At 46.4% G+C, this 22,500-nt stretch overlaps 1 protein-coding gene across 12 annotated transcripts in view; it reads left to right on the top strand.

Annotated features, from left to right (window-relative positions):
• ablim1b (actin binding LIM protein 1b) overlaps positions 1-22,500 on the top strand; it is a 107,454-nt gene that overhangs the window by 33,180 nt on the left and 51,774 nt on the right. For all 12 annotated transcript variants that reach the window (XM_048234162.1, XM_048234157.1, XM_048234159.1 and 9 more), the window contains exon 2: positions 10,487-10,621. In XM_048234162.1, coding sequence (XP_048090119.1) covers positions 10,487-10,621 — 135 coding nt within the window. The remainder of the gene's footprint in view (positions 1-10,486; positions 10,622-22,500) is intronic.

A 22,500-nucleotide genomic window follows, 5' to 3' on the forward strand; every position in this document is an offset into this window, starting at 1 on the left:
AAAAGAAAATATATGTGAACCACGGTGTGGGAGAGGAGCAGGCACAGAGCTCATGCTTTGTAGCAGAGAGAGAGAGAGAGAGAGAGAGAGAGAGAAGGAGGAGAGAAAGAAAGCAAAGATGGAGAGTGAGAGCGAAAGAGAAAGAGAGAGGGGGAGATAGAGAGGGAGGAGAGAAAGAAAGCAAGGATGGAGAGAGATCAGTGTGGGGAGCAAAGAGAAAGGAAGAGAGAGAGAGAGAGAGAGAGAGGGAGGAAAGACAGCGTGAGAACAGACTCAATAACACATTTAACTCACCGTTGTAGCCATGGTAACCAATGGGAAAGTGGTCCTCAGATGAGGTCTTATGCAGTGTAAATTGAAGTCTAAACACATATACACACATGTACACACACACACACACACACACACACACACACACACACACACACACACACACACACACACACACACACACACACACACACAAACACACATGCACAGATACACATGTATGCAGACCCAATGGTGCTCGCAGACCAAACACACATTATGCAGCAAAGCTAACTCAGGTCCTCACACATGCTAGCACCCCAACGCATTGCTTTTGCTAAATGACACAGCATGCAATGACGCAAAGTCAGAGTTTATGCACACCATCACACATAATAAACACACACAGCCCAAATAAATGCTATGCAGCAGAGCTAGCCCTGGGGGGTATTCAAAGTACGTGGTTTAGTGACAAACCTGGTTGAGTTAACTCAGAGTAGGTGGTAAACCTCCTAATAGAAGAGCTGTATGGCTTCATTCTCCTATAAAACAATGCCATAGGGCTCTTGTTGTAGGAGGTTTACCACTTACTCAAAGTTAACTTACCCAGGTTTCTCCCTAAACCACATACTTTGAATACCCCCCTGGTAAGGCAACGCTAACTCTGCTTCAGACACTCCCGCATGCTCCAATATGAGATGTGGCAGCCTAGTGGTTATAACCTTGGGAGACCAGACCGCCTGTAGCTTGTTGACACACCCTTCCACATTCCTGGGTCGCTCCTCACACAGACATGCCCTCCATCTAGCCCCAGAGAGTGAGGGCCCATCACAGCCAAGTGGCTCACTCCTACCCCCCACCTCCCCAAACACACACACACAAGCACACACACACACATGCTCTATATGTAGCCCCAACACAAGGATTGCCCCTACACAAGGGCTCACTGGCCTGCCAGACTAGTTGACCCTTTCAACTTGGCCCACAGCACAGGATGGCATCCGTGTCCCTCTGGAAGCTTCTGTCCAGACCCCCCTGTGCTCTTGCCGCCAGACTCCACGTGTGGCCTGCAGTCGTGGCAGTGGGCCCCACCCCCCCACCCCTTACAGCCCAGTCCACCCCCAGCCCTTCAGCTCTGATAACCAGCTCTATAAATACCCCAGTGCACCGGCTTTGCACACACACACACACAGGGGGCAAGGGTGTTGATACAACTGCTGTGACCATGGACTGGACAGTGTGAATGCTGAATGCGGTGTGAGGTTTGGTTCTAGGAGTCATTGCCCTGGATAATTGTACATATGTGTATACATGTGTGTCTCTGTGTGTGTGTGTCTCTCTCTCTCTCTGTGTGTGTGTGTGTGGGGGCAAGGGTGTTGATACAACTGCTGTGACCATGGACTGGACAGTGTGAATGCTGAATGCGGTGTGAGGTTTGGTTCTAGGAGTCATTGCCCTGGATAATTGTACATATGTGTATACATGTGTGTCTCTGTGTGTGTGTGTGTGTGTGGGGGCAAGGGTGTTGATACAACTGCTGTGACCATGGACTGGACAGTGTGAATGCTGAATGCGGTGTGAGGTTTGGTTCTAGGAGTCATTGCCCTGGATAATTGTACATATGTGTATACATGTGTGTCTCTGTGTGTGTGTGTCTCTCTCTCTCTCTGTGTGTGTGTGTGTGTGTGGGGGCAAGGGTGTTGATACAACTGCTGTGACCATGGACTGGACAGTGTGAATGCTGAATGCGGTGTGAGGTTTGGTTCTAGGAGTCATTGCCCTGGATAATTGTACATATGTGTATACATGTGTGTCTCTGTGTGTGTGTGTGTGGGGGCAAGGGTGTTGATACAACTGCTGTGACCATGGACTGGACAGTGTGAATGCTGAATGCGGTGTGAGGTTTGGTTCTAGGAGTCATTGCCCTGGATAATTGTACATATGTGTATACATGTGTGTCTCTGTGTGTGTGTGTGTGGGGGCAAGGGTGTTGATACAACTGCTGTGACCATGGACTGGACAGTGTGAATGCTGAATGCGGTGTGAGGTTTGGTTCTAGGAGTCATTGCCCTGGATAATTGTACATATGTGTATACATGTGTGTCTCTGTGTGTGTGTGTGTGGGGGCAAGGGTGTTGATACAACTGCTGTGACCATGGACTGGACAGTGTGAATGCTGAATGCGGTGTGAGGTTTGGTTCTAGGAGTCATTGCCCTGGATAATTGTACATATGTGTATACATGTGTGTGTTTGTGTGTGTGTGTGGGGGGGGCAGGGGTGTTGATACAACTGCTGTGACCATGGACTGGACAGTGTGAATGCTGAATGCGGTGTGAGGCTTGGTTCTAGGAGTCATTGCCCTGGATAATTGTACATATGTGTATACATGTGTGTCTCTGTGTGTGTGTCTCTCTCTCTCTGTGTGTGTGTGTGTGTGTGTGTGTGTGTGTGTGTGTGTGTGTGTGTGTGTGTGTGTGACAGTGTACTGAATGGTGTAAATGTTGCTTGCGTCTGTGGGTCCTGGAGATAGCTGCATACGTATACGTGTGTGTGTGAGGGTTGTATACTGTATGCCACTTATCTTGAACTAGCGTCCTTTGTCCAGTTGTCGAGGTGGCCGGGGAACTATTGAGCCTCTGCTCACTGCACTGAAGTCATCAGCTGTTTGTGTCGATAAAAACACCTGATATTCACTCCTGCTCTCCTGAATGTCAGATATTCACTCCTGCACTTGACTATTTATTTTTAGATCAAGTGTTTGTCTCTTGCTTGCTTTGTTTCTCTCTTTCAAACAGAGTCCATGCTGAGTCAACGAGGGCTTGGTGTCTAAATTAATTGGACACATCTGCACATAAGGGAAGTTTTAATAAATGTCAAATTTCTAGGTCACTTTGAGAACATTCGTCACCAAACTACACCCACGATTTTGATCCATCCACAGACATAGAATCCTTCAGTTGATATATCATGTTAGCATCCAAAGTAGCAATGTAAAGATACTTAGTACAAGTTCATATGGTTGTATTGCATTTGCAGAGGTAGCTTTGGTGTTAATCTTGAAGTCTTGACATTAGAGCAGACCTACAGTATGCACATGCATTGTAGTGGACATCTATTTATTTTTTTTTAATACATGACCATTATTAATAGTAGTGGAAGACATGATCAACAGATCACAGACATTATAAATCACTGTTGATAAAATGATGACTGTCTACACATGGAAAACAAAAGCCTAAAACCATCAAATAGAGAGAATCCAACGCAATAAGACGACTGGACAGGCTGCTGTGCTGTGAATGTAAATTGAATGTGGCTGTAATATCTGACCATGACCATCCATGCCACTTCAGAACTCATATCTGGCCTTAGCTTTAGTATATGTGTTTAAAAGTCCTTGACAATGGCTGTTTTACTCAGCGTATGATTTAGAAGTGTTTGCATTGACAGATAAGGCTGCAGTGTTTTATAAAGAAGAGTTGCCACTGATGATGACAGTATTACACTCTCTTCTTGTGTACTGTATAGTCCTCTGACAAGGACTGAGAGTGGAAGGGTCACTTAAAGTTCAAACCTAGTGAGGTGAAGTCTTCATGGGAAATGGGGTTTTTGTTTCAAAGAAATCCAGTATCCAGGTACGGATAAGACAACAGTACAAACCCAGTGGGTTGAAGATGCTGGGTTTTTGTGACAACTGAGTGTTTTTGTTGTGAGTAAGCTGTGAGTCATGGCTGCTGCAGGTAGGAGTGCTGGAGCTGACCCCGTCTAGTGGAGAGGGTCCTTACACGGGGGAGGCTCGTAGAAGAAGCAGGAGAAGGTCTGGTTGGGGTCCCTCCATTAAGTCAAAGTTTAATTTGGGCAGTCATTTTGACCTGACCTTCTACACATAACCACGTATATACACACACACACACACACACACACACACACACACACACACACACACACACACACACACACACACACACACGCACACTGCCAAGGTAGTGTTGGTGTTAAGCAGTAGTAAAGGTTGAGGGATGTTCTGTAATATGTAACAAGAGACTGCCATCTAATCCACTTTCTGCTTGTTGACACTACACAAAAAAACAGAGAAAAAGAGTGTGTGTGTGTGTGTTTGTGTCCCAAGTGTCTGAGTGTCTCCACAGGTGCTTGTTTGTGCTTGTCAGACATGCTGGGTGAGACTGTAGACCCTAAGATGATTTATGAGCACAGGCAACACTCGTGTGTGTTTGGCAGTGTGCGTGTTCATGCTGTCATACCATGCAGTATATGGTATAGTACACGGCATGCACACAGTATATAAATGTGTGTGTGTGTGTGTGTGTGTGTGTCTGTTGCTCATATGGAGACAGTGTGCTCTGGTGTGCTGACTGCTCTCCAGGCTACTTTCTCCAAATGTGGTGCGTGTTCAGACTGCACATATGTCCATATGTCCCCCTGCATGCTTCTGTGTGTGCGTGTGTGTGTGTGAGAGAGAGAGAGAGAGAGAGAGAAAGAGAGAGAGAGGGAGAGAGAGAGAGAGATTATGTTATGTATGAGTGTGTGTGTGCATGATAAATGTTGTGATGATTTGTTATCATTAGCAATTGTGTAGGATATTCCCAAAGAATGATCTCTCTCTCTCTGCTGCTTCCTAATCTCTCTCTCTCTCTGCTGCTTCCTAATCTCTCTCTCTCTCTCTCTCTCTTTCTTTTCTCCCCATTAAATCACCTTTCTTGGCGTCCCCTAGAGAATAAAAAAGAGAGAGAAAGAAAGAAGGATGGACAGAGAGAGAGGGGGGGGGGGACTGCAGTCCTGTCGTGGGTTAATGTGGCTGCAAGTGAGCACATTATTTTGGTTGCTGTTACCGTTATAGAGCAGGTTGCCATAGCAACGACGATCTCCAGAGCTGGGATCCAGTGTAAGGTATAGGCAGAGAGAGAAGTCTGCATTTCCAACACACACATGTGCCGGTGAGTGTGTGTGTGTGTGTGTGTCTGTGTATATGTGTGTGTGTGTGTGTGTGTGTGTGTGTGTATGATGCACTGGTTGACATACATTCCATGGGTTTTGTTCCAAGTTGGCATTCAGACTGGTGTGTATACCGTATGTGTGTAGTGAGGTGTAAGGAGTAGCCTACACACCCTGTTATATAATCTTGTAGCTGCCTGATTCAGAGTGTATGTTTGAACAGCCTATGCAAAACATTGAGCCAAAGATATGCATTCAGAGGGAGAGAGAGAGAGAGATTATGTTATGTATGAGTGTGTGTGTGCATGATAAATGTTGTGATGATTTGTTATCATTAGCAATTGTGTAGGATATTCCCAAAGAATGAGCTCTCTCTCTCTGCTGCTTCCTAATCTCTCTCTCTCTCTCTCTCTCTCTCTCTCTCTCTCTGCTTCCTAATCTCTCTCTCTCTCTCTCTCTCTCTCTCTCTCTGCCTCTTTCTTTTCTCCCCATTAAATCACCTTTCTTGGCGTCCCCTAGAGAATGAAAAAGAGAGAGAAAGAAAGAAGGATGGACAGAGAGAGAGGGGGGGGGGACTGCAGTCCTGTCGTGGGTTAATGTGGCTGCAAGTGAGCACATTATTTTGGTTGCTGTTACCGTTATAGAGCAGGTTGCCATAGCAACGACGATCTCCAGAGCTGGGATCCAGTGTAAGGTATAGGCAGAGAGAGAAGTCTGCATTTCCAACACACACATGTGCCGGTGAGTGTGTGTGTGTGTGTGTGTGTGTGTGTGTGTGTGTGTGTGTGTGTGTGTGTGTGTGTGTGTGTGTATGATGCACTGGTTGACATACATTCCATGGGTTTTGTTCCAAGTTGGCATTCAGACTGGTGTGTATACCGTATGTGTGTAGTGAGGTGTAAGGAGTAGCCTACACACCCTGTTATATAATCTTGTAGCTGCCGTATGTTGAACAGCCTATGCAAAACATTGAGCCAAAGATATGCATTCACTGGACGTCTGTATGCACCATTCAGCTTCTTTCACCCAGATGGCAGTGAGATGAGTGACCTCTCGGGACATAGGTGCATACCCACATCCCTCTGTTAGGGTCTTTGTCCTTGTGCTTTTGCATACATTGCACACACACACACACACACATCATTCGATGTGTGTTAGTATGTGTCTGTATATCTGAGAGTATGTGTATGTGTCTGTGTGGAGCATGCTTGTGTAACCTCTCTCTCTCTCTCACACACTCCCTCTCTCTTTCTTCCTCTCTCTCTCCTTTGCCTGATAAAAGAGCCTTGCCAGGCAGGGAGTGGGTAAAGGAGGGATGGCGGGATGGATGGATGGAGGGAGAGAGAGAGAGATGGAGCGAGGGAAGAGGGACAGCCCGCTCTGGGGACAGCACATTCCTTCCCCTCCTAATCTCACTCCAGCACTCGGGCCTTTCGAGAGGCCAGCGATTAGATTAGCCCAGCACGCATCACTTCTCACCCACAACAGAGAGAGAGAGAGAGATGAAGAGAGAGGGAGAGATGGGGGAGTGTGAGAGAGAGAGAGAGAGAGAGGGAGAGAGGGTGAAAGAGTGCATGGATGATCATGAACGTTTTTTTGGGGGGAGAGGGAAGAAGGAGACCTTGACGAGCAGAGGAGTCGAAGGGACATCTCCCTCCACCCAACCCCAACCCCCGGCTCATGCTCAGTCTCTGCCTCACTCTCACAGGTCCTGGGTCCACAGCTCGTCACCTGGCAGCTCGTATCGCTAGCGCTCACCCAGCAGGTCCGGGATCAGCCCGCAGGCCGTCTGAGTCAAAAACGAGCCTCAGAAACAGAAATGATGCAGATCACATGTGGTGTGCATGTCAATAGGCGCCGCTCTGAAGACCGTTTTTGCCATCCGTCAGATTCCACATGTGCAGTTGAGAATTCCGTCCCAGCTATGCACCAGCAAGCACTGCAGTGGACCCTGGTGCTGACTTATAAAAGCTTGACAGGAAAGCAGATTTTGATTCTGACACCTTTGAGCTCTTCCTGATGACCTTGGCTAATTGATCCGCTTTGGCGTTGGATTTCTCTCTCACTCTCGCTCCCTCTCCTCCCCCCGCCCTCTCTAACTAGCTCTCATGCTTTGACACAGCTACTGGGAGCACTGGCCCTAATACTGTCCTCCATTAACGTGTGGCACATACGACTTTGTCATGCTTGCGCTAGCTGCTAATAACTCCTCAGGGGCGTCATTGACTTTATTCTCTTAATGAGGTTTAAGGCAGCAGGTTTCCACAGTCCTCAGCCGCCACACGGATGTGTAGCGTTAGCCACAACGAGCTGTGAAAAAGAGTGATAGAATGTTAATGATGCTTCTGGTACACTTTATGTGGTGTATCATATGCCATTTTAGTAATGGGTAACAAGGTGTGACTCATTTGAACATTTAAAGGTGTCTGTGATCTTGTTTGATACCTATAGCCTTGGCACTGTGAACGGATCTGGACTTTTTTGCCTCTCATTCCTCTCCTTGTCAGCATACCTTTCTTGGGTTTAACAATCACTACTGGTGCTCACAGATCCTGATCAGATGGGAGCACTTGAAATCAATGGGGGATCCACCCTAATTAATGGCACCCATTCCTGCCTGGTCTGCAAATAGTAGAACGCAGACCAAAGAGGTGTTATGGTTGCATCATGACCCATCTGCAAGGGTGATGTTGGCCTAAATCCTTTCTTAGCCACACAGCAAATTGTTTTGTGCACATACAGTAGACACATCATTCAGAAAGTCCCACAAACAACGGCAGGAGAAGCCTAGATGAGCAATTCCACAGTTGGTGAATAGAAGGCCACACACACTGCTGATTAGTTATTCAAAGTTATTCATATTCTTGAATTTCCCCTTGGGGATCAATAACGTATCTATCTATCTATCTATCTATCTATCTATCTATCTATCTCAAAACTCAAAATGCAGTGCCTTATCTGTCATCACCATTGTTCTATGCCTACAAAAAAAAGACAGTTTGAAACGGATTAAAAATAGCGCCGTGTGTGTACAGTCAAAGTACTCAATATAGAACCGCACAAACCGCAGGGTTTTTTGTGCATTTTAAGCCTCAAAGTTATCATCCATGAAATCTAATGATGAATGAATTCAGAGAGTAAACAAACGTGTCACCATGATGATGAAGAGTGGGTATAAAAGCCTGCTGCTCTGTCTGAAAGGCTCAGCTCTGGACAGAGGTGGCCTGAGGGCCCAGTGGCTATAAATTAGACTTGCAAAGTTATATCTCAGCTCCGCACTAAGTTTGATCAGCCTCTAGTCATCCTGCATTATTACACTACAGACGGAGAGAGAGGGAGGGGGGGGGGTGATAAATAGTGATGGAGAGATAGAGGCAGAGGGAGGGCAAAAGGACGCATGAGAGAGATAGAGAGAACGAGACAAAGACAGAAAGAGAGAGAGAAAGAGTTGAGAAAGAGAGAGAGTGATAGATAGCACAATATTAAGTTTGAGGAAGGGAGAAAAACAGCATGGGGAGATATAGAGGTAGATAAAGAGAGATAGAGAGGGAGAGAGAGAGAGAGAGAGAGAGAGGGAGAGGGAGAGAGAAAGGGAGAAAAGAGAGTGAGTCAGACTCAGTGGTGGCGGTACAGACCTCAGCACTTTTGTGGCCGTGAGCAAACAGCTCTCTGCTATCAGCGCTATCTGGGCTAGCTCAGCGAAGGCCAGCTATCTGCTGTCATCCCTCCAGCCCGCCCCAGTATCCTCTCCCCTGGAGCGCCACGCAATTATCAAGATTTAACACCTCCCTGGCTTTGTTTGTGTGTGTGTGTGTGTGTGTGTGTGTGTGTGTGTGTGTGTGTGTGTGTGTGTGTGTGTGTGTGTGGTATGAGTGTTTGTGTGTGAGCTTGTGTGTGGGTGGGGAAGGTTGAGTATGTGTGTGTGTGTTTGTGATGCTTTGTTGAGCAGCACATCGAATTGGTCATTAACTACAGTTATGTAACCAGTGTAATATTCTCTGGGTGTGCTGTTTGTTGTGTCAACCTGGTTTCTATCGCTTTAAAATATGTACAGCTATGCTTTATGAGCATTGTACAGTATGTCTTTGACAGCTGTGTGAGTGTGTGTACGTATGTATGTATGTATGTGTGTGTCTGTGTGTGTGTGTCTGTGTCTGTGTCTGTGTCTGTGTGTGTGTGTGTGTGTGTGTGTGTGTGTGTGTGTGTGTGTGTGTCTGTGTCTGTGTCTGTGTCTGTGTCTGTGTATGTGTGTGTGTGTGTGTGTGTGTGTGTGTGTGTGTGTGTGTGTGGACACAGTTTAGTCGTAATTAGGTCTGAGAACATCAGTAGTGTGTCTGGTCAGTTCTTCCCTCAGTTAAGTTAGCAGTGCAAAAGCCTATTAGTGAAGCAGACTCATAGGAGTGAAGCTGTGGCCCTGTGTGTGTTTGTAATTGTGCTTGTTTGGATAATGCCGTACTTAAACTTCCATACATAATGCAGGACTTCCACACATAATGCAGTGTGGGGACATTCATTATGTAAATTATAGATTATGGATGATGACATCTGCTCTGTTGCTCTCTCAATTGACTTTTTGTTGTGACATCTGTTAATGTCAATAATTGTTAAGCACAGTTAACTGATTATAAACTCATTTCAATTCAGATTGTTTTGATGGAATTGGAATGGGGGGAAATGACAGCATTGTTATTTCGCTTTATTTTAACAGTTATTTTCTGTGATTTCTATGCACTTGTTTGCCTTTTAAAACAACTCAGACTTTCAGTGTCAAAGAACATTCAGAACCCAAGTCATGATCAGAGCACAGTATCTTAAAATAAAACTTAAGTGATATAAATAAGCCTGATGTGCCTGACTGTGTCTGCGGTCATCATAGTCCTCACAGGAACTGGCATCTAAAGCCCATTTGGCACATAAGCCTGAGCATCCGGTCAAGGACACCTTGTCATAAATCATGAGACAGTTACAGCTATATCATGAATGACTATGTTAACTGGCACTTAAAAGTAAAGTAAAGGCACAGAAATTGTTTGTTATTATTTAAATGTGTAATCAATCTATTATGTACTTGAGTGTGCATTTGTTTTGCATGTTTGACATGTCAGGCTTCGCACACAGTTCTACTGAGTTACTCTAATGCATTTAGGTTGGTGAGTCTCTTTGTTAAAATGAATGTCCCAGTCAGTGCCATGTCTAACTGTGTGTGTGTGTGTGTGTGTGTGTGTGTGTGTGTGTGTGTGTGTGTGTGTGTGTGTGTGTGTGTGTGTCTTTCTCTCTCCTCAGTGGCCCATGCTCAGGAATCCCACCATCCCCCAGAGAAGCTTGTCATCCGCTGCTATAAGTGTGGCGAGCCATGCAAGGGCGAGGTGCTCCGCGTGCAGTCCAAGCACTTCCACATCAAGTGCTTCACATGCAAAGGTGAGTAAAGGAGAGGAGAGGAGAAGAGAGGAGAACGCCCTCAGGGAGGGTCTGGAGGTCATGATTGCCATGGAGCTGATTGCCAAAGTCATCAAGCAAACCATATACACTTATTTAAATAATACAAAGTACAAAGTCAAAAGTCTAACTACAGACAATTACAGGGGTGGTGGTAGGTAGTGTAGTGGTCAAAGAGCTGGGCTAGCATGCAGTAGCCGTTAAAGTTGTGGGTTCGATACCAGGCTGTCACTGTTGTGCCCTTGAGCAAGGCACTTTACCCTGAGTTGCTCTGGGGACTGGTCCTTGTAATAATTGACAAGTCCCTTTGTAAGAAAGTGTCAGCCAAATAGATAAAATAGATAAATGAACTAAATTGATGACTTCCGTGTTGTTACTTAGATTGGAAGTAATGTTATTACACACACGCATGCACACACACACACACACACACACACATACACAAATGGCCTTTTTTAAGACCTTTTTTCGACCTCACCTCAAATAAATAGAACTCTTTTTCAGAGAGAGACTGTGGAATGTTCTAGTCTGCCGTCTTTCATGAATGAACTCTTAAGTTGTCCCAGTGTAGCCCACTGTCCCTCCTCTCCTGTTCTCCCTGGCCTGGCTAATTTCATTTGGCTGCCCACAGTCCCCCAGACCATCTCTAGGGACAGTAAAAAAAAAAATCATATCACGGCAGAGATATTACCGAGAGCTTAATTTCTCTCGGAATCTTCTGGAACACAGTCTTGCTGTCGGGCTCTGCGGGAAGAAGATTCTCGCTGTTGGCTGGCCATTCATTTATGGGTGAGTCCTGTTTCTGTGTGTTTAAACTAGGCCAACTAGGTTGTGGACGAGCTCTGCTGTAGCCTACTGCTCGAATATTTATTCATCTTGTTGACGCCAGCAGTGGTTGGCTCATTGTCGTTGTAGTAACCTTGTTCCGCCTGCTGCTCCGAGGGTGCGTCTGCCTCGCCGACACACTCCCATGCCATGTCCTCGAATGCCAGTCTTCCATTCCGTGGCAGTCAGACAGCTGCCACAGCTGTTGCTGTCCTTGTTGTTGTTGTTGTTGCTGTGTCGCCGAGGAAGGAGTGGAGATTTAGTCCCCTTGTGGAGAAGTGCCCATTGCTCGGCCACCCTGAGTGCCCCTCACTCGTTCTTTCCCCCATACTGTAGAGCCATCACTCTCTCCTGTCATCCAGCATCAGGGTTTTTCCAGCTGACACACTTCAGTTCCAGACTCACAAAACTGCCTTCAGTGTTGCAGACAAACACACATGAAAGAATGAACAATGGGAGTGAATGGGGCGGCAAAGAGTGACAGCAGCCCCTTTTCCCTCCATATTGTTGCTTGTCTTTTACCATGGTAACCACACCAAACAGAGGAGTGCGTGTGACATGTCACAGACTGGTCGCCCCCTGGGTCTAGGACTGCAAACAGGGAGAGAGTGTTCCGGAACAAACCCTGTGGTTTTTGGCACTTTTATATGGTGGAGGAGCTTACCGCACAGGGCCTATGTGTCTGGCTTATCCCCATCTGGAACACCAAGCTCACTGGGGCCATGCCAGTATGAGCCTCAGAGCCATTACCATTAGGCTACCTGTTGACACTTGGTTGAGCTTTGCTGGCACATAGAGAGATGAGAGTGTCACGTCACTCAAAGAGGATTGGTGCCGTCTCTCTCTCTCTCTCGCTCTCTCTCTCTCTGATACATCTATTTAATTAATAGATGCCTATCTGGTTGTACTTCATTGACATTAGCTATGTAGCAGGCATGTCACTTGTCATTTAAAGCAATATTAAACAGGGTTTTTATTTTACCATTTATGAGTTTTATTTGACCATTTATGAGTTTTATAAAATCCTCAAATTGATCAGTGAAGGGAGGATTAACATACTTCCCAAAAAAGCAGCCTTCACTGTGCCAAACTCATATAATAGCGTATATATGGCATAGGTCTACAGATTTTGTAAGGTTGCTGATACCAAATAATTAGTCTGACGTAGCCAGACTCGGTTCTAATTTGATTCTAATTCTAATTCTCATTTCCCAATCTCAAATTTTGTGGGCGTGGTCAATTGCGGTTGGCGCCTTCTAGGCTACCAAATTATTAGATAAAATGCATAAGTTAGCAAGCTAGTCAGCTTATCAGTGCCTGTTGTTTTGCGAGTCTACAGAAGGCTGTGTTAACATGTGTTTGGTTATGAGCATGTCCAGCCATTGTGTTGGTAAAGCGAAGTGAAGGAGTACTTCATCTTGACAGAAAAAGCACTCACCAGTAATACCTTTCAATCAAAAACCGAGTCCTTTCTTTAGACCTGACATCCCACTTCACCCATTAAATCTTATGCCAGGCTGAACTCAAAACTTGAGAGCCCTGCTTAAGTTTACTGAATAAACATTGTGTACCAACTTCAATTCCTTCAGCCTAGAAAGCCACAAAGCACATGACAGAGGGAAACCAAGGTCTTAATCAGGCACAAATTACTTACAAATTGAATCAGGCCAGGAGGGTGCTAGTTTCTTAGCGCGCTACACTAACCCCAAATCCCATTCACACCAGTGAGTGCTGTCACGTGGTGTTGCTGCAGACCTTCACCCCCTCTCTTTCCCCTTTTCCAGATCGCTGAACCTGTCGGCCAGGACACACAGACTCACACACACACACACACACACACACACACACACACACACACACAGAAAACACGCCACAGGACATCAAAAGCCTCTTTCATCACATTGTATCCCAATTATGGTGGTATGTCAACCAGGGCTCGACAAATGAATTGCAAATGTTTTTGCCTTTTGTTGGAATGGTCTCACCAGAGCAAGCCAGAGAGGGGAGGAACATGAAGAGTCTGAGTTGTGAGTAATTTAAGACCTGGTGTCCCACTTAAGTCACCTCACATTTCATAAGCATTAAAGGCTTCGTAGTGACTGGCAAGATTCAGGGAGCCTGTGTCAGCACAGGGTTTGTGTGTGTGTGTGTGTGTGTGTGTGTGTGTGTGTGTGTGTGTGTGTGTGTGTGTGTGTGTGTGTATTTCTCTGTATGCTTTGATACGATTACTCTCACTCAGAGACTTCCTTTCAAAGTATTATGGACTAAGGGACCTGATGGCTGGTTACTTTAAATGACTATCTTTCAATGTATTTGGCTTTGGCTAAAGCATTTGGCATTTGGCTAAAGCATTTGGCATACGAAAACACACACACACACACACACCCAAACACACACACACACACACACACACACACACACACCTTTGGCACACCTTTACACCTGGTCCATATGCCACCAAGATGAGCGTGGGTGGACAAAGACTCAGTGACTGGCCGCGAGTGGGGCAGTCTGCCGGCCCGGGCCTCGGTCAGTTAAAAATGAGTCAGTAATCTGGTGGAGGAGCAGCCTTAGAGGTTCAGTCCCGGCCCTCTTCCTGGAAAGCAGGATTCCTGAGGTTACGCAAGTTGTTGCTCTGCTATTCCAGGGAATACCTGCCCAGGCTCAGGCTGAGGTCAGTCACAGTCTTCCTGGTGGACATCGGAGGGGGTCCTGGAAGGTCAGGTGGGGTGAGGGGGTGGTGGTGGTGGAGGTGGTAGTGGTGATGGTGGTGATGGTGGTGAATGTTGGCTCTGATAAGGTCTGCCAGGGCCAGGAGGCCTAGGTTTCCCAGGTTACTGAATCTGTATGGATGTCAGTGTGATGTGTAGTATAGAGGGTTAGGGAATAGAGGGAGAGTGTACTGTGTGCAGAAAAGAGGAGGCAATATTAGCATTCTGCCATCTCTTCTTCCTGCTTTATTCTGTCCTCCCTTGGCTCCCCTGCTGTCCTTTTCTTCCTCTGTCTTTTTTATTCCTGCCCGGATCACTTTCTCATATATTCTCTTTATTCTTCTCTGATTCCCTATGCTCCCTCGCTCCCTCCCTCCCTCTCTGTGTCTCTACCATCCATCCTTTCCTTTCTTCTCTCTCTCTCTCTCTCTCTCTCTCTCTCTCTCTCTCTCTCTCTCTCTCTCTTCTCTTTCTGTCTTCCTCTCTCCCTCCCACCCCTGCTCTGTCTCTCACTTTTCACACTCTGTCTCTGTCTATCTACCCACCCCTCATCTCCCTCTCTCTCTCTGCCACTCTCTGTCCATCTCTCTCTCTCTCTCTCTCTCTCTCTCTCTCTCTCTCTCTCTCTCTCTCTCTCTCTCTGAGTGCTGTGTCAGTCATTGAGGCTGCAGCTATTTCTGGCGCTGTCTCCAGGAGTGGTAAAAGCGTGGGGTGGCTAGAAATAGCTCCACTGATCCCCCATCGGGAGGGGCTCCACTGGGGGTGAGTGGGGGGAGGAGGCAGGAGGACTGGGCCAGCTCCTCTCCAGTCTAGTGGATGAGGCTGCATGAATGTGTGTGTGTGTGTGTGTGTGTGTGTGTGTGTGTGTGTGTGTAAGTGGTTAAATGAGCTGATTTATGTATGCTGTGTGCGTATGGGCTTACGTAAAAATGCCATAAATCATTGATTCTTGGGCTTATATCCATGTGTGCGTTTCTGATGGACATGCGGTGAATTGTGGTGTGAGTGTTGTGTGTGAGCGTACACACGCTTGTGTACACGTGCGTTATTTATATGTATGTGTGCCCCAGTGTGTGTGTGTGTGTGTGTGTGTGTGTGTGTGTGTGTGTGTGTACACATGTGCCATTCAGCCAGTAATCATCGTCACTCAGCAGCTGTGGATTTATGCTAACTAGAGGTGACAGTCCCCCATGCTGGGGTCAAAGGTCAGTGACATAGAGATCCCTCCATGTCATTCCCACAGCCCCCACAGTCGGGCGAAGGCATGTGGTGATGTCATCTCCACCATGGCCATTCTCCTAACCTGCCTCTTACACACCCTCCTGACGCTGAAGATTTATAGCTCAACACACTCCTGAATGAGAGGAATAAAAAGTGAAGAGATTTAGCCCAGATTAGACACAAGTAGCATTGTGTTTTTTGAATGGGGGAGATGGCAGATAAACAGTTGAAATGTGAATTTCTCTGCTGGAGACATTGTCTAATTTTGTGATGGAGCTGTGTGGTTGAATGGCAGGAAACAACAGAGTGCAGTCTCCTGTTGGCTAAGTGAAATCTGTCAGTTTTATTTAGCTTTTATCAGCAGGAAGTTGATGCCGCGGGACTTCCTGTTTGGGTCAGGTTGGTCTCGGATGTTGGGATTTCACTTGAGGAGTTTTGTGTAGAGTTACTTAAGTAGTGATTGATGAGGCACAGACGGTACAGTCTGATGCAGTGTGATAGCATGGCAGTTGAATGACAGTGGGTAAGGTATAGTGTCAAGATTGTATCTTTGTTCATGTCTTTGTGTGTGTTGGGAAGTGTGTTTGTGTGTGTGTGTGTGTGTGTGTGTCCTGTGATGTATGTGTTTAGAGGGTAGTAAATGTTACCTGAGTATTTAGTGGCTGGGATCGTGAGAAATGGGACAGGCCTGTGTGTGTGTGTGTGTGTGTGTGTGTGTGTGTGTGTGTGTGTGTGTGTGTGTGTGTGTGTGTGTGTGTGTGTACTGTATGTGTATGTGGGAGAGAGATAGTGTGTGTGTGTGTGTGTGTGTGTGTGTGTGTTTGTGTATGTGTGTGCATGTGCGAGAGAGATAGTGTGTTTGTGTGTGTGTGCCCGGTGATGTGTGTGTGTGTGTATACAGGGTAGTAAGTGTAGCCTGATTTAGTGGTTGGTATTGTCTTTGTTTGTGCATGTGTATATGTTTGTGTGTGAGAGAGAGTTGAGAGAGTTGTCCAGTGGTGTAGTAAACATTACCTGAGTATTTAGTGGTTGGCGTGCTCAGTCAAGAGTTCAGGGGGATAAGCTCAGCATTCCCAGGGTAAAAATAGTTGAGTGGCTGTTCCTGGCAGCTGTCACTGTGACAGACGCGGCTCTCAGCCCTCAAATACACATACACACACACACAAACACATGCACACATACACTCTCTCACACACACACACACACACACACACACACACACACACACACACACACACACACACTGCACATTGCTTCAGTTCCCAGTGCCCCCTCCCAGTTGCTGCACTCACATACACACTCCAGATACAGACTCACAAATGCACAGAAGCACACAGACACAGAGACACATCCTCACACATATAAACAAAAAACCCACACACTTTACTGATCATAAACAACCCCCATGCTGTATCAGTTAGTTGCTCAATTGCAACACATAACTCACACCGACTTTACGAACCTGCTAACCAGCGCACCACCGAGTCAAGGTTACGTCAACAGGTTGTCACAACAACAGCCAAAAAATAGCCACAAGGTCGTCATTCTTATGACCACTGGTTTTGCCACCAAAAATCTGTCAGCGCCATCGTGGCCAAGACACCGCGGCCTTCAAACAGGACCAGACAAGAGAGAACGCAGAGAATGTTGCCCTCTCCGCTGAAGGTCATAGAGAGGTCAAGCATGTGGGATAGCCGTCATGAAGCTCCCCAGGGCTGTGGGCGGTCTCCGTGGAACAGGCAATCATTGACTTCATTTCCCAGAACGCAGTGGAGAGGGTGCCTTCGCTCAGATGTACAACTAATGATAGGCTATAACCTCCACAGCTTGAAGGCCTGAGGGTCAGTTTAAACTCACATTATTGCCTGGCTTTATAGTACTTTTCCCTCGTTGTGTGCTGACCAGGATGAGGGCAGAAACCAATCATTTAAACTGACTCATAAAAATAAAAAAATATATTACAGGATTTGGACACATATATTATTGACCTCAACAATGGATATATAGAATTTGCCATATATTCCCCGAGCTTATATTACATCAGTTTTACAACCATTGGAAGTCACATTTATTGCTGCACCAATTCCAATCCCTGTGCACAAATTTGATTGAGTCTGCCTAGGGCTTTCGCTTTGAAGCTCTCCCATTGATCTACTGCAGCAGGCAAACTCAGTCGAGTACAGAGCAGTGCACAGATGAGAACAAATGTTAGCCAGGTCTGTGGGAGGAGATGGGATGTAAGTGAGGAGGTGTGAGGAGGAGGAGGAGGAAGAGGGTAGTTCTGTCACGCCTGAGGGCATCGGCAGATGTGTTAGTGATCTCATTAGGACTATCACACACACACAAACACACATGCATACATACACACGCATGCAAACAGACATGCTCACACACATGCATGCACACAAACACATTTACACACACACAAGCACACACACACACACACACACACACACACAAGATAACCTCATACACACACACAAGTAATATGCCTACATGTACATGCAGATAGCATGCAGACATCCATACTAAATTTACACTTGTATAATGACCCAGACCAACAGCATGCAAGCAAATACACATTCACTGACACACACACGTATATATACATACACACACACAACACACACACACACACACACACACACACAAATCGGTCTTACTAACACTGTCAGTGGGGCTAATTGGGAGTGATGTTTGCTGGTAGTTGTACACAACAGACAGACATGGACTGGCTCTGTAGAGACGAGTGGAGTTGAGATGTGAGGATGTCGTCCCCTAGAGCTTATGACTTATGGGTATCTGGAGAGTTGACTTATTGTGCATAGTCCTGTGTGTGTTGGAGTGTTTCTGGATGGTGTGTGTTTTAATCTATGTGGACATTCTTGTGTTTGTTTATTTTTGTTTGTGTGTGTGTGTGTGTGTGTATGTGTGTATGTGTGAGAGAGAGATGTCTACATATATTAGTTTGTGTTTTTGGTTGTATGTAAATGTGTGTGTGTGTGTGTCTGTCTGTGTATGTGCGTGTATTTGTGTGTGTGAATGTGTGTCTCTGCATGTGTCTGTGTCAGTGTGTGTGTGTGTGTGTGTTTGTGTGTTTACCCGTGTCTGTTTGGGCTAATCCCATCTGACAGGGCCCCTTGCGTGGCTGCGCCTGGCTACATCTCATTGCTGCTGCTGTGTGTGTGTGTGTGTGTGTGTGTGTGTGTGTGCACGCTGCGTTGTTGTGCTGCGGCCTGGCGCATCTTTAATGAAGAGCAGCGTCTGCAAAAGGCTGACTCGGGCTATTTGGGTGACTTCTCACTCACTCCCTCACTCTGCCTCACGGACAGACAGCAGAAAGGAGGAGGAGGAGGAGGATAGAGGAAGAGAGAGAGCGAGAGGGAGAGAGTGTGTGAGATATTTCACTAAGAATAGATGAAAAGAAATTAGACCTAGACTCCTTGTAAGGCTAATGTGATGTGCAGCTTGAAAGTAGAGATAGAGAAATGGTCTGTGTGTGTGTGTGTGTGTGTGTGTGTGTGTGTGTGTGTGTGTGGCGTGCTCAAAACAGAGCACTCTGTCCATCTCCATTCATTTCTCATCCCTTTCTCTTACTCTCTGCCCCCCCTCTTTCTTTCTCTCTGTCTCTTTCTCTGTCTCTTTCTCTCTTTTTCTCTTGCTAATGAGTTGAAGTCTGTTTCCAGAATGCAGCTTCGACTCAGCCGTACCAAGTATCATTTCCTGACGTGCGTACACTGCTGCATCACACCTGCATGCATACAAACGTGCAGAAAAACAACACTGACTCATTCACTCATACCTTACAGAAACTGTGCAGAAAGATGAATTCACCCCCCCACACACACTTTTTGTCCATATTCATCTTGCCTCTCTCTACCTTCATGACATTTATAGTTGCTTTCATGTCAAAATTACTCTCCAGCACAACAATGCAAATATTGAGATGCTCAAATAGCCTATTAGCTCTTTTAATGAAATTCCCACACGTTTGGAACCAATATAGTTCAACTATAGATAGGACAGCAATGTGGTGATGATAGTACAGTAGTTATGGTTCGTTGGTTCAGTGTGTGTGTGTGTGTGTGTGTGTGTGTGTGAGGGGGTTGTGGAGCTGAGTTATTCCCACACATGTAACTCCATCAGGAGTAGAGGTAGATCTCTTAAGCTTCTCTGGGAAGGGAGTGGTAGAGGAGCTGCTTCTGCTTAGCCATGCAAGGAGAGGAGAGGAGAGGAGCGGAGAGGAGAGGAGAGGAGAGGGAGAGAGGAGAGGAGAGGAGAGAAGAGGGAGGAGAGGAGAGGAGAGGAGAGGAGAGAAGAGGGGAGGAGAGAGGAGGAGAGGAGGAGCGGAGAGGGGAGAAGAGGGGAGGAGCGGAGAGGAGAGGAGAGGGGAGAAGAGGAGAGGAGAGGAGCAGGCGCTAGTGGCTAGTAGCGTGAAATATTATATTATTTCAGTCTGTGAGAGCCTCGTCCCAATCTCAGCCTACAGGATCTGCCTGAGTCTGCTGGTCTCAGCCCTGAAAAAGAGGAGGGAGGAAAGAGACAGAGAGAGAGAGAGATGGAGAGAGATGGACAGAGAGGGAGAGGAAGGACATGAGTAAGTACAGTTTAGACAGAGACTGAGGAATAAAGAGTGGATTTAATAAAGATAGGGAGAGTGAATTTAAAAAAAGAGAGAAAGAAAATAGGATAATAAGAAAGAGAGCTGGACGAAGGGAGACTAAGAGAAAGAGAGAGAGAGAGAGAGAGAAAGAGAGAAGAGAGAAAGAGAGTTAGTTAGTTAGTTAGTTAGTTAGTTAGTTTATTTGTCCTTACATAGGAAATTTGTTTTCACATATCATACAAGCCTCACAGACATGAAATACATAGATACACACAGTCACGGTTCTTCACCCACCACCCTGCCACCACATACCCCACCCACATATATCACAACAGCACACAAACAGCACATATACATCACATTACACAGATACAAACAGGAAAACCATCACCAGTTGACATTACAGAGGAATGAGGGCGGCACAGTGATCCATCACCGCTGTGATCTGTTGTTAAGTGCTGCTATTGCAGAGGGCACAAAGCTTTTCCCGAAGCGTACTCGCTTCCACCCCATAGCCCTGTATCTGCGTCTTGATGGAAGCAGAATGAAGAAGGGATTGAGGGGGTGGGTGGGGTCATGAGCGATGGTCCGTGCTCTGTTCTTGGTGAGTGTGCTGTTGAGGTCTGATAAATTAGGGGTGGGGAGGCCTATTGCTTTGGCTGCGGTATGGGTGATGCGCGGTGAGTCTGTTTCTTTTGGCAGCAGTTAGCATGTTGAAAAGCAGGGAAGGCAGTAGAGGAGTATGGGCTGGACTATGCTTTGTACAGGAGGAGCAAGTGACAGGGGCAACAGAAAGTGATCTGAGCCACGGATGGCATAGAGTCTCTGTTGACTGGCGTTTTGTATGTCAGTGGTGTGTTGCTCAAAGCTGAGTTTATTGTCCAGGGTGAGTCCAAGGTATTTGAAACAGTCCACTATTTCTACGGTGTCGTTGTTGATGCAGGTGGGGTTGTGGATTGTGTCAGAAGGTGTTCTGGTGTTGGTGATTACAAGAGAGAGAGAGAGAGAAGAGAGAAGAGAGAAGAGAGAGAGAAAGAGAGAGAGATAGAGAGAGAGAGAAAAGAGAGAGAGAAGAAAAATAGAGAGGATAAAGACAGAATGAAGAGAAAAAGAGGCCGGGCCATTCATCACCCTATTAAGAACAGCCAATGCATCTTAATGTAGACTGCATAGCTTCTCCTGGTCACACTTTCTATCTTCCCTGACCCCATCCCCAGCACATTCTCTCCTCCACTAGCTCATACTCGTGCAGAGAATATTATGGCCATGTAGATTGAGGAGGAGCAGAACTATGGGGAAGTCTCAAGTTGACAGTAGTGGAGTTCTGTTCTGGTGGCAGGGACTGAGAGAGACATGCTATTATTCACAATTATGTCGCTGTTCACCCTCTCTTTCTGTTTTGTGTGTGTGTGTGTTCTCTCAAAGACACACACTTTCTCTCATGCACGCTGAACACACATTCAGATCAGATCTACATATTCTCTCTCATGCACACACGCACATACACACACTTACATACACACACACACACACACACACACACACACACACACACACACTCCAGTTCTCTAATTGCTGTTCATGTTTGTCGCTTGCCTGGCTCTGTAATGCGCTGGTGTGAGAGTGGGAACGGAGCTCTTTGTGTTGCTCCTGGTGTTTGGGGTGAGTGGGTTTCGGTGTCCCCTACCCAGCATCCGTGTGTGTGTGTGTGTGTGTGTGTGTGTGCGATCTCGATGGAGAGAGCACTCGACTATGTATTCTCTCTGTGTAGGACTGGGGGCTGGTCTCTTTTGTTACAAGTTCATTTGTGTGCGGGCCTGTGTGCATGTTCGTGTAAGTTTTGTGTGTGAGTATGTATGTGTGTGTGTGATGGAATGTGTGTGTGCATGTGTGTGTGTATGCGATGGAATGTGTTTGTGCGTGTGAGTTTTTATTAATGCGTGCCACTTTTCTTTGCATGATGTGTGCACACATATGTGACAGCTCAGAATATTTGCATATGGATGTCACCATGAATCTTCCTCTCTGTGTCAGTATCTGTCTCTCTCTGTCTGTCTGTGTGTACTGAGTCTGAGTGTTTGAATGTTTTTATCTCCTTGTGTGTGTGTGTTTGGTGTCACAGACTCCCCCTCTGCCTCTACATCTCTAATAGGCCTGACATTTTCCCAACTGTCACCCCCGCTACCCCCCGCTTCCCCCTGCTCTGAAGGTTACCCAAATGCCACAAGCAGACATGGCACTGCCCTCTCTGCCACCTCTTCATCCCACCCCCCTCCCCCACACACACACACACACACACACACACACACTCCATCCACCATCCGGTTACACCATCCGGTTACACAACCGTCTCCAGCTGCTAACAAGTCCCCAGACACCTGCTCGCCAAATTAGTCTGTCGCCACGGTAATCTCTCAGCAGAAATTTGTGTGTGTGTGTGTGTGTGTGTGTGTGTGTGTGTGTGTGTGTGTGTGTGTGTGTGTTTGTAGGGAAGGATGATA

This window comes from Alosa alosa, chromosome 22 (assembly GCF_017589495.1).
Source record: "Alosa alosa isolate M-15738 ecotype Scorff River chromosome 22, AALO_Geno_1.1, whole genome shotgun sequence".
NCBI classification, from domain to species: Eukaryota; Metazoa; Chordata; class Actinopteri; order Clupeiformes; family Clupeidae; genus Alosa; species Alosa alosa.